The following is a 13,587-nucleotide window of genomic DNA, read 5'->3' on the forward strand; positions in this document are numbered from 1 at the left end:
TTTTTTTCAGAACGCTGACAGATTTACATTTACTTTGAATAATTTGATTTGTATTTTTGTTGAAATTATTTACTTCCTGCCTCTGCCACTACACTGTAAATTCAGTAAGTGTCTTCAGTAACATCTACCGTATGTTCTTTCTTCATTGCCTGACACATAATTGTCATTCACTGTGCCTTTGTTTAGTAATGAATGAACTAACAAACCATACTTTACAGAAGGTAGAAGAGAAATTAGAAAAAAAATTATTTACAGAAGAACATAACTGTTACACCATATTATTTGCTTTAGCACCACGAGCACCTGCAGAAAGATCTAAATGGGAATCCCTGTCATGTTGAGAAGAGTGCTCTTAGCCGAGCCCACCAAGGGGAGCTTTTTCAGTAGTAAAGGGGTGCTTCTCGGGGACAATCGACCGAAGTGTGTTTCCCCATATGGTGGTACTTCCTGGACCCCTGCAGTCTAATGGCCAAGGCTTGTCTCCTGTGTACAGTGCACTGAGAAGAATAAGCCATTTTGTCTCCCCAGTAGTTCATTACTAGTGGTTCTGACCTTAAGATGGCAACAATGGAACCATTTTCCAAGAATGAAGGAAGTCACAGAAATTTTCTCCTCCACAGTGGTTACAGTACATCTTGATTTCCGAGTTTTTGACTGGGGGGGGCGGGGCAGGGGGGGGGAGGGGCTGCCAAGTTGCCCATTACGACTGTCCAAGCACCAGTTTACTTTAAATTTGTGATCATTTAAAACAATTGGAGTTTTTCATAGTGCCAGTTTTTCTTATTTGTCACGTTGAAATATAAATGTGCGTTATCTTTAGAGGCAATTCTGAAGCAGTTTTAAGCAAAGAAATGAATCTGAGTAATCAAAGCCCATTTTGAGAGTAACACTACTTAAAAGGGACAATGAGTAAAATCTTGCCATGGCCTGTTTATTAAGTTAGATTTTCTTACAATAATACATAACGTTATATATGTGGAATTAAAAACACAGATAAGTACTGGGGGATTATTACCAGTGCAGTTAGATAATAAGATTCTTTTAAGTTCAGCAAATAATACAGATAACTCAAGGTGTCCTCTCTCGTTGTATTCTAGTATCACATACATATACTTAACTGTCTTTAAAACATTTTTGATTACTCAGTGTTTGGATAGCTTTTGACCTCCATGTCTACAAATCAAATATTTATTAAGCTCCTTTTGTTCGCAAGACCTGTTGTAAATGGCTAAGGAACAGTTTCAGAGGATAACCTCAATTAACATTGCAGTAGTTAGTGCCTCTCTGTAATAAACATAGATGTGTCTTCTAAATCGTCATTGACTGATTACTCTCAGCTATTAGAAGACACTGTAGGGATGGTCCCCACGATCAGCTGACCTTAAGATTAAGTCCAGACTTCTCTTTTGAATTTCTGCATCACCCTTCCTAGGGGCCTTGCTTTCTGAGAAACGAGATGTGACTGTTCCTGTCTCCATACTGTTTTACTCATTCTCCTCATGTGGATGGCATTCTCTTTTTTTTCTGTCCCATCATTCAGATTTCTGTTTAAACCCCTCACCACCCATGAATGCTTCTTTAACCACCGAGGTTCACATTAATCTCTCTATTTGGACATTCTACAATATTATTTACTATATAAAATGGCATGAGATAATTTACACAGAATAATTTCGTGGTATGACACCGCTACATTTGAATAGCACAACATATTTGGCATCATTGGCAGAGAGTTTTGAATGGGTGGGTGACTAAAATCAGTGAGAAGTAAAATACGAATATTGATTTAGAGAGCCAGTAAAATGCAGAGTAAAAGCATGTGTGCTGTTTTCCTATGTGTAACTTAAGGCTGGTTGAAAAGGAACAGTGTTGAATTCAGCCTTCGACTAGAGGTTACTCATTAGTTTCTTTAAAGTGTAAGATTCTCAGAATCCTCAAGAGTAATGTCTGGAAAATAAACACAGTGCTATATAAAAAATGTGTAGTAAAGAATTTTAAGAAACAAACTTGTAGTGTACAGTTGGTTTTGTGTGGTTTTTAAGAAGTTGTTACTCTGTTTTGTTTCCAACAAGGAGAATGACTAGTGTCCTTAGGAAACAAAGAACACAACACTTGAAAAGTGTTAAAAGAGCTTTGTGGCTGGAGACTTATATAAACGTTTTCATTTCAGTGGGAGTTAATAGAACATATAAACTTAAATTGTTTTATTACCGAGAAATGTAACGATTTCCAGTAATTTGAATATTGCATGCATCAAAATGTTTTACTCCTTGATTGAGGAGATCTTTAATGGCTGTATTAACGATTAACTTATTGTCTTGTTTATTTTTTCAGCTATTTGAATGACTTGGACAGAATAGCACAACCAAACTACATTCCAACTCAACAAGATGTTCTCAGAACTAGAGTGAAAACTACAGGAATTGTTGAAACCCATTTTACTTTCAAAGATCTTCATTTTAAGTGAGTAGCTGCAAAGCATAGAATTTACAAATTTAGATATAAAACACCTTGTTTAGTAAAAAAGTGGTAAAAGTATTTAAAAACTGAGCTAAAAATTACAAAAGAAAACTTTTCTTAGGTTATTGGACAAAGCATTTTTGGGTAAAAGAGGGTAACAAACATTCTCAGAAGGAATATTTGTATTTTTATTTGAGAAAAAATGGCCATGCAGTCTCTTTTGCCTAGATTTTTCAAAGTGATTTAAATAAAAATAGTTTTTGACTTTTATTTCTGAATAGAAAATATTACTCTGATATTATAAAGTGTTGTCCTACATTCTTCACAAAAAGTTACTGATTGAATAAATGCTTATTTATGGAAATACTAAAAGTGAAGGGTACCTTTTTAAAAGTCTTCATGAAAATTCTTATTCATGCAAACGTGTGTACTTTTTTAGGTTGAAAAATGTTCGTTTAATGTAGAATGTAATTAATATTGACTTACTGAGGTTTGAGTAGAGAAGCACAGACTTGGAGCCATTGGAAATGCTCACTTTGTCCAGTCCACTCGGGTCGTGACAGACCAGACCCAGGGACTCTCAGTGAAACATTGCATTCAGATTTACAGACCTGTGTTCCTCTTTTTTAAAGCATGAAAAAACCACTTGGACTTTGCTTCAGTTAACTCTAGTGCTCTGAAATAGTAAATAATAAAGCAGAATTTCTGAGAGCATCTAAAAAAGATTTATAGTCAAAGATAAAAAACAAATATATTGGTGAGCTTCTTTATAAATAAGTTGTGGAAAGTAGTTACCTATATGCAACTGTACTTCTGACTCCTTCCCTGAATATCTTAAATACATTTTTTTTATTACCGCTTGTCACTGATTTATTCTACATTCATTGGTTCATGTAATTGAGTTTTCCAGCAAACTAAAATTGAATTTTAATTTTCCATGGCAGCTTCCCTCCAAAAAGAAAAAAACCCAAATCCAAACATCGCCCTGCCTTTTTTAAAGAGAATTGCAGATCATAATTAGTCTGACCATGTAACTTTGTACCTTAATACTTGGTAAAGTTTTGTTGAAGCGGTCACTGGAATTTTTTCCTTACTGGCAATAGCTCTTATCAAAATCATTTACTTTCTTTTCATCTGTTTACTACTTTTAGGATATTAAATGACCAGTCAGGAATAGTAAAACATGAATATTTAAATAGTCTGATATGTCTGATCTGAGAACTATTGTCATATTTATCTTAAAGCTATAAAATAAGGAAGCTCACTGTCAGAATGAGGCTCCAAAGGTTTGTTGTTTTGTTTTTTGTTTACTTTGTTTTAAAGACCATATTTTAAAAGCAAACTTAAGTCATTATGTTCAGATAATGGCTTTGTTCTAACAAATGTAGTTTGAGGAGAAAATGCATGGAGTTGGAAGTTAGCAAGTAAGAATACTTGAATTAAGTTTCCCTATTAGGTAAAGAGGATGATTGGTTAAGAGTCTTACCAGAAGGTATTACACTCTGGCCCACTGTTGGAGGTATAAACATAAATGGGGTGATTGCCTCTCAGGGGAATGTTGTAGAGGGAAGAGCTCTGTCAGTGGGAAGGCACAGTGCTAAATGCGCAGTCTGTCATGTGGCACTTGATGGAATCTGTACAAAATTCACTTTCAGTGTTGGTTAGATTCATCGTAAACATTCGCTTTCCTGACCATGCTCTTCATTCTACCCTCAATTTCTCGAAGTTGTCATTTCATCCTCAAGCAAGTGCTGAGATTCTGTAAATTCTCTCTCACCATGATACCCCCAGGAAGTCCCTTTATCTTTAGTCTCCTTGGGTGAGGTAGAATTTCACAGGATGTGTTTCATTACTGTTTTCACTTGCTGCCTTAAGCATAGGTTTGTCAGGAACTTCAGATAAACTTTGTCTTATTTTGGATTTGGGTTCTGTTAAATTACTATCATTGTAAACATATGGTTCCAACTTTGCTTTTTATATGTTGAGTCTCAGAAGAATGAGGGCAGAAATATACTTAGAATAATTCTACAGGGAACTCTTGAATTTTGTGTGCTTTGTATTATAATTCATCGTCTCATTTTAATGAATGGCTGATGTAAAATTTCAGTTTCATTTAATTTTGGTATGATTGGAATTAAATTCAAAATGAGGCAATAAAGCACAATAATTTTAGAATATATTTATCACCTCTGTGAGTGTGGAAAGTGTCTCTGTGGACTACTATATTGCTTTTAAGGAATCAGCAATTTTACTATTTTTGCCAAATACAGAATTAAAGCATCCCTTCTATTATAAAATTATAAGACAAATTTATGTTACTTTCATATAGTACTGTAAATGTAAAGTGGGTTTTGGAGTGTATTTACAGGGTTGACGTGCACATACGGTCAGCGCTTTGTACCAGTGAGTCTTGATCACTGTGCTATCAGATGACAGTCTGAGAATGTCAGAACATCTCAGGATCTTCTTGGGGGTACCTGGGTAGCTCAGTTGATGAAGTGTCCAATTCTTCATTTCAGCTCAGGTCATGATCTCAGGATTATGGGATTGAGCCCTGCTTTGGGCTCTGTGCTGGGAGTGGAACTTGCTTAAGATTTTCCCTTTCCCTCTGCCCCTCTCCCTGGCTTGCACTCTTTCTTAAAAAAAAAAAAAAAAAAAAAAAGTGGGGGGGATGCGTGGGTAGCTTAGTAGGTTAAGCATCTGACTTCAGCTCAGATCATGATCTCATGGTTTGTGAGTTTGAGCCCCACATCGGGCTCTGTGCTGACAGCTCAGAGCCTGAATGCTGCTTAGGATTCTGTGTCTCCCTCTCTTTCTGCCCTTCCCCACTCACATTCTATCTGTCTCTCCTTCAAAAATAAACAAACATTAAAAAATTAAAAAAAAAAAATCTCATGATCTTCAATATCCCCTTGTACTTTCCCCTCTCTCCCTAAAAGAAACCTGAGAAAAATCAAATCCACTTCCTATTTGATGCTAGAAAAAAGTTTCATCTGTTCATATGAAGGAGAACATATTTTTGTTTTTGATGACTTTTTAAAAAGTTCAGAATTTGAAGATAATTCTAAAGTATGTGTGAAAAAGGAATAATGCCTTATGCACAGTCATTTGTTACATTAGATTTTAGTCATTTTTGTTCCTTGGCTAATGAATTAGACTAGTGATTCTCAAAGTATGGTCCCCGGACCAGCAGAATCAACTTTATGCACCTGGTGAGTCTGATTTATACTGAAGTTTGAGAAGTATCAGTTTATTCATTTCTAAACTGAATAAATTTAGGAGATTTCTTCTGTAAATTACTTGATTATAAGTTAAAAAGCCTTTTTATATGTAACATTCCCACAGCATAACTGGAAGACCTAGATCTTTCTTTTTTTTTTTTTTTAATGTTTGTTTATTTTTGAGAGAAACAGAGATAGAGACAGATCATGAGTTGGGGAAGGGCAGAGAGAGAGAGAGGGAGACACAGAATCCAAAGCAGGCTCCAGGCTCTGAGCTGTCAGCACAGAGCCCGACATGGAGTTTGAATCCATGAACCATGCAATCATGACTTGAGCTGAAGTCAGAAGCATAGCTGACTGAGCCACCCAGGTGCCTTGCAAGACGTGGATCTTTAACGTAGTAAAGCTAGTCTATTATTGCTTGAAGGTGTTTTAAAATATTCTGTAGACATAGTTCATGCATTCATTCAACAAATTTGTGAAGTATGACAAAGTCTTTGTCTTTACATTGTTGGGGGAAGGGAGATAAATGTTCAGATGTTCAGGAGGTGATAATCACTATAACGAAGAATAAAACGAGGTAGGGGGGATATATTACTTTCCTAGGGCTGCTATAACAAATTACCACAAGCTCGGTGGCATAAAACAACAGAAATATATTCTTTCATAATTCTGGGGGCTAGAAGTGTAAAATCAACATGTCTGCACAACTGTGCTCCTTCTGAAGGCTCTTGGGAAGAATCCTCTCTTGCCTCCTCCTGCTTCTTGTAGTGGTTGGAAATCCTTGGTGTTCCTTGGCCTTTGACACATGGGCTTCTTCCCTGGTTCCCGCCTCAGTTTCTCTTTCCTTTTATATTTTACTATAGCCACAAGGTGAACCAAAGCCATACCCTGCACATTTTGCTTGGAAATTTCCTCAGCCAACATTCGAGTTAATTTCTTAACAGCCAGCCCTAGTTTTTGCGACTTTACAACAAGAATTGCCTTTGCTCCAGTGTCCAGTAACACATTTCTCATTTCCTTCTGGAACCTCATCAAAAAATCTCCTAACATCATGTTCATGAATGATATATGTATATCCTCTAAGATCGAAGCTTTTCTGCCATCCTTTCTCTCCCAAGCATCTCCAGAATTATTACCTTAGATGTCTGTTTCGAACCAGCCATCTTTTCAAAACAATCTGGGCTTTTATTGTGTAGTAACTCAAGGTTGTTCCAGTCTCTACATAGTATCCAATTCCATAACCACTTCCCCCATTTTAGGTGTTGGTTACAGTAGCACCCCACTCTGAGCACTAACGTCAGGGTTGTCCATTTCAAGGAATTGACTTACGTGACCACAGGGCCTGGCAAGTGTCAAGTTTGTAGGGCAGGACAGCAGGCTCAGACAGGAACTGATGTTTCAGTCTTGAGGTAGAATTTATTTTCCTTGGGGGAAACCTCAGTTTTTGTTCTTAAGGCCCTCCAACTGATAGGATAAGGTCTCTCCCCTTATCAGGGATAATCTTTGCTGAGAGACTACTGATTTTAGATGTTAAGCACAGCAGTAAAATACCTTCACAGAAGCACCTAGGTTAGTGTTTGACTAAATAACTGCGTTATTTAGTCAAATTGGCCTAGCCAAATTGACACACAAAACCATCACAGAAGGAAAATGTCGGATGGGATGGAAAGGGTTTGCTTGTTATTTTATATTGAGTGGTCAAGATACATGTAACATTGGATCAGAGAAGTTACCTAAAGTAAATAAAGCCTTTTTGGTAAGGTTATTTTCAAATTCTGTTAATGGGTAATCATTTTAATTTCTTTTATTTTGTTCTTATTTAATCTTTATTACCAGCTCTCCTTTTTGTGTGTTAAACCCATTTTAATTTACTGTGTGGTAGAATCATTTTGTTATATATCATACTTAAGGAACAAATCACTAGCTAACCCAGTAGAATGAACGGCATTGAAATAATGATAAAAGTAACAATATTAGTTGATGTACTCCGATTTGCTTTATAGGCCAATACTATTCTGCAGGGAAATTCTTTTTGCCTGAGAATTAAATAGGGACTATTTTAATTAGTGCACCATCTAGATGAATGGAGCCTTTTAAAATGCACCAGTTTGCATAGTGTTTCCATTATATAAGTGGTTATTTCTAGGTTGCATAACACTCTATGTGCATTTCAACCTTTGCTTAACTTCATAAATTCTTATAAGAAAAAAATGAAAAGATCATTTTCTGTATGCTGCTTGTGTTACTACCTTGTACACCAGGCTACAATAGTCTGCAGTTAAACATTGTATAAAAATTGGGTTTTTTCCTCTAACTTTTAAGACTATTCAGTAAGGAAACCCATTTGTCTCCTATTTCTTATTTTTGTTCCTATACCTTGGCTTTGCTTTTTAATTTAGGCCACCTGTTGGCCCCAGCTAAGTGTCACTTGCTCACCCAGCATTTTCTTACCTGGAAATGAGGTTTCCCCTTTATGTCAGAGTCCTACTTTTAGCCTCTGAAAGAATTAAAACATTTTGTGGTGGGAAGAAGGGACCGTGTCCTCTGCCTCTAATGTTCTGTGACTCTGGCAAATTGAATTTACTCTAATCTCTGCGTTCCCTAGTTGCTTCCTGTGACTTGTCAGTGTTTACTCATAGTGCAGTCCACTCATTTGTATCTGCTTTCATGTTCTGATCTAAGTGTTCTCGTATGTTAATGAATGTGTTGTTTTTTGAGGGTATTTTGAGCTTTGTTTTCAATCAAAAATTTTAAAAACCAGACTTTTTTTTCCCTTTGCGAAAACCAATTTGTGACATCATTTTCCTCCCGTGTAATGTCCTTTTCTTTTCTCCCATCCCACATTCCCCCTGCAATTTGGAGCTTTTTTGATGATATTCTAGAACCCCTTTCTAACATTTAAGGTGATGTCCAACTCCTTTTTTCTCTTATAGAATGTTTGATGTGGGAGGACAGAGATCCGAGCGGAAGAAGTGGATTCATTGCTTCGAAGGAGTGACCGCCATCATCTTCTGTGTGGCTCTGAGTGACTATGACCTGGTTCTAGCCGAAGATGAGGAAATGGCAAGTAGAACCACTGTGAAAGATGAAGGGCTGGAGATACTGCCAAGGATTTTTCTGAGAATAATTCTTGAGTAATTCTCGCTAATGGCGTGAGTTATTTGAAAGTTCAGGCTCTTTCCTCTGGCTCTTCTTTGTATATACTGAAAGAGAAGTACACTAAAGAAGCACAGAGGGACCCCAAGAATAAGAAAAGACTGAGAGTTAATCTCCCTTCAACCCGATATGCTTAATTATGCATTTCCTGTATCTGCTATCTAGGAAGTGACTAAAAGTAAACTCCTGTAATAGTCCAAGGCTCATTTTTCTTCACTTGTTACTTCTGCCAGCTCTGTAATCTTTAATCCATGTTATACTTTGCTATTGCCGTGTAATTTTCAGAGGTGTTGCAATGTACCATTAATCTAGGGAAAATATTTTTATATAGAAATTTAAAGTTCTGTCATTTTATTTTTTATCCTTAACATGTTTGTTTATTATTTTTGAGGGAGAGGGGGCAAGAGAGAATCCCAAGCAAGCTCTGCGGGGCCTGAACTCAAACTCATGACCTGCAAGATCAAGACCTGAGCCAAAATCAAGATTCACATGCTCAACCGACTGAGCCACTCAGGCGCTCCTAAAGTGCTGTCATTAAAAAAAAAATGTTTTAAGTCTTTATTTTTGAGAGAGAGAGAGGGAGACACAGAATCCGAAGCAGGCTCCAGGCCCTGAACTATTATCCCAGAGCCCGACGCGGGGCTTGAACCCACAAACTGCGAGATCATGACCTGAGTTGAAGTCAGACACTTGACCAGCTGAGTCACCCAGGCGCCTCAGAGCACTGTCATTCTAAATTAACTTTAGTACAGACTGGGGAAAAAGAGATCAAAATGTCACTTTTGTATTTTTAAAATCAGGCACGTGCAATTATAGTGCAGTTCACCATCACATATTCCTTTCTGTCAGTGTCCTTTTGATACCACGTATACTAGAAGAACAGGAAACTGGGGTGGAGGATTCCGTCCCTCACACACCATTATATTTAGAGGGTTGGGCTAATTGCTCAATTTATTAATTTTTAAAAACATTTACTTATCTTTTAATGGAGAAGCTTCCATTAACTTTGTAACAGTGAGATCTCTTTTTGAATGTTCACACTTGGTGTCTCTAGATTGCAGGGTCCTGCAGCAGGGTGTTCCCAGGTACAGTGACACATAGTGGGCACTGTGCGAGTACGGGTTGAATGCAAAAAGTGATGAGTAGTGTACACATTCATCTCACCTGCAATCAATACTTGTTCTTAAATGGCGGGAATGTATTTCTGTGCTACATTATTTTTCAGCTGACCGAGCTCTCTCTTCTGATAACACTATTTTTTAAAAGTAATACTTTCAAAACCCTTCGTGTTGTGACAAACTGTATTCTTTCCTGTTACAGAATCGAATGCATGAAAGCATGAAGTTGTTTGACAGCATATGTAACAACAAATGGTTTACAGACACGTCTATTATACTTTTTCTAAACAAGAAGGATCTCTTTGAAGAAAAAATCAAAAAGAGCCCTCTCACTATATGCTATCCAGAATATGCAGGTATTTTACTTGTGGATAACTTGTCAAGTCATGTATTTCTAACTGAAGTTCCCCTAAGGCAAGATTTCAGTTGTAGATCACCTTTAATTAAAATTATTAAACTACATTCAAGTACAAGTAGTTCCTTGAGGTGTAGCTAAGATTATTGGAAATAACATATTCAAATGGAAAAGCTGTTAGGTAATTTTTTTATGATGATCTTCTGTCAGGTATGTGTGATGCACAGTAAATAAGACCAGTCTGTGTTCACGGCCTAATCTCAGAGACGGATGTACTCTTACACACAAAAAAAGCTGCATGTTACTATAAGAGAACATGAACCGTAGTTATAAGGGTTATAAATGAAGAAGGAATCCGCGAACCGCTTATTTTTCAGGGGAGTCACACAGTTTCACAAGTAATCCCAACACTGGTAAGGAGACTGTTAATGGTCTTGTAATTCGCCTGCTGTGGACAATGGCCTGAACTTAGAAAAGGAGACCTGAGATGCGGTCCTGGCATTTCCGTAACTAGCTCTTTGATCTTGAACAAGGCAGGTAATTTATCTGGGTCTCAGTACCCCATTTGTAAAATCAGAAGTTGAGCTAAAACTTGGTTTTAGTTTAGCTCCTTAGAGCACCTCCTGGGCTGCTACTGAAAAGTAGGTACAGGGACTAAAGATACTTCCCTCCCTCCCCTATCCATGCACACAGCATCTCTCTTATTAAAGCAGGGTGACTTTGTTTCTCTGTTTTACATATTAGGTTTCTGAATAAGATTTTATTTTAATGAGGAAGAAAGATTCTGTGCCTCAAAGAGAGTTTGACTACCACTGGTTTATATGGTCTCTAAACCCAAATATTCTGAAGAGTCTGGTTAATTTAGCTAATTGAAAACAAGTTGCCCTGACCATATCCTTTATTTTTTTTAAAGTCTCAAGAATTTATTTCATTATAAACACAAAGGTAGTCTTGTATTGAGTATATTAATAGTACACTGAGTATTTACTGCCTTTTCACAGGCCTAAGATAAAACAGCCCTATGATTTCAGTGCTCTTACATCCCACTCATGCAGGTGAGAACACTGGGGCTCAAGGACAGTCTAAATCCAACCCCAGGTCTATGAGCGTGCCTGCACCCAGCCTGTTAACAACCAGACTGCCAGAGTTAAATTCTCATTAGAACCAAAGGGGAAGATTCTTGGATAAATATAATCACACTACTCATTATTGCAGGTCATTTTGTGTACTTCCATACGTTGATTCAAAAAAATTTCACACAGTTGCTTATTTTTAAACTTCCGTGTTCTTTTTGAAAGTCCTCGTATCCTGTCACCTTGTTCAGAAACATTTTAGTGCTCATTAAGAATAAAACTGTAGGCCTGAGTTTGAAGTTATCCAGAGTCAAGGTGGCTCAGTTTTGCCTTTACTTTCATCTGTCTTTCAGTTTATTTTTGTCATTTTCTATTATGAAGTAGCCATTTTTTCTAATATTACCAGAGTTGCCCAAATGAATCCATAAATATCACATACCTACAGGGATTTCAGAGCAGCCAAGAAAGGATATTTCTTATGTTGTCAAGTTACTAAGAATCCGTGATCTCACAATCTTTGAACACAGAGAGCGTTGCATAATGTTTTCACAATGCCAATATCAGGATTAGAATGTAAAGTCCTCACTACATGCTCTAAGTCATGATTCCATTGCTTCTTGCTGCAACCTCCACTTTTAATTCCTGCCTGTGTAGCCTCTAAACTAGGAGCAGGCAGAGGTGGGTTTATCTCCACCTCTGCCTGCTCCTATTGCACCTCTTCTGTTAAAATATCAATATGTTGGCATTTCACCACATTCCATCTGCAACCTGCAATCTTTTAGCGCTCCCTGCTTTCATGGTCATGTTTTTCCTCACCACGTTGAACTCCATTGTCAACTCTAATTTCTCCCTAGAGCCTCAGGCTTGAGTTTCCAGCTGCTTATTGAACATATACGTGTTTTTTTAACACCCGAAACTCCTGTTACTGTTTTCTCAAATATCCTCCATCTCCCTTTCAATTATATTACCAATCCTTCCCAGTTCTTCATTCTTGAACCAGATCATACTTGCCTTTATACATGACGGTTCTATCACATCTAGAAAATACCTATTACCTTCTCACCACATCTTTGCCATTCTTAAGAATTAAAGTCAGATTGAGAAATACGCTCATGAGTTTATTCATGTATCTTAGTTCTTGGCATTTTGCAGTCTAGCTACCCATAATATATACAGCAAGTTAAGCTCTGCACTCTGTTCAAGAAGCTTTTTTCTCAAAACATATTTTTAACTGACAGGTTGCATTAACATCTGTCAATAAGACACAGTTTATTGCTTTAGAATTTCAGAGTACCAATAAACTCAATTTTGATTTGTGAAGTATATGGTTGTCTGCTAGCCACCTAAAGAGTTAAAATATAAACTTATTTGACAGCCTAGAAAAAGTAGAAAAATTCCTAGAAACTTAGAACCTACTAAGACTGAATCATGAAGAAGCAGAAAATCTAAACAGACCAATTGCTTCATGATCAAAATCTCTCAATAAATATGTCCATGACCAGATGGCTTTACTGATGAATTCTACCCGCATTTACAGAATAATTAATACCAGTCCTTCTAAAGCTCTTGCAAAAGAAAAATAGAGAAAGGAACACTTCCAAAATCATTTTATGAGGACAGCATTTTACCCTAATACCAAAACTAGACAAGGATGGCATAAGAAAATTACAAGCCAGTACCCCTGGTGAACTTAAATGCAGAAATCCTCAACAAAATGTTACCAAACCAAATTCAACAATATTTTAAAATAATTATACACCGTGATATAGTGGGATTTATTCCAGGGATACAAGGGTAGTTCAATTTTGTTAAAGTGGTAAAAGTGGTAAAGTGGTTAAACATTTGCAAATGTTAAAGATAAAAATCTTGATCTTCTCAAATGATACAGAAAAACCACTTGACAAAACTCAACATTCATTTATGCTAAAAACTCAAAATAATGTACCTCAAAACAGGCCATTTATTAGCTCACAGTTAACATCATACTTCAACAAAACAAGGAAACCCATCAGAAATAAAACAAGGACTCCCTTTCTTGCCACTTTTATTCAACATAGTATTATTTGATTATAGTATTATATATACATATTATTCAACATCTTTATATATGTATACATATATAAAGACTCCACTAAACTACTGTTAAACTAATCAATGCATTTAGTAGATTTGCAGGATACATGGTATATATGCAAAAATAT

General features: G+C 36.7%; 1 protein-coding gene across 2 annotated transcripts in view; it reads left to right on the top strand.

Annotated features, from left to right (window-relative positions):
* The window catches only part of GNAI1 (G protein subunit alpha i1), an 85,224-nt gene that overhangs the window by 66,911 nt on the left and 4,726 nt on the right, over positions 1-13,587 (top strand). For both annotated transcript variants that reach the window (XM_060632327.3, XM_060632328.3), the window contains 3 exons: positions 2,335-2,463; positions 8,618-8,747; positions 10,161-10,314. In XM_060632327.3, coding sequence (XP_060488310.1) covers positions 2,335-2,463; positions 8,618-8,747; positions 10,161-10,314 — 413 coding nt within the window. The remainder of the gene's footprint in view (positions 1-2,334; positions 2,464-8,617; positions 8,748-10,160; positions 10,315-13,587) is intronic.

Source organism: Panthera onca, chromosome A2 (assembly GCF_046562875.1).
Source record: "Panthera onca isolate mPanOnc1 chromosome A2, mPanOnc1 haplotype 2, whole genome shotgun sequence".
NCBI lineage: Eukaryota > Metazoa > Chordata > Mammalia > Carnivora > Felidae > Panthera > Panthera onca.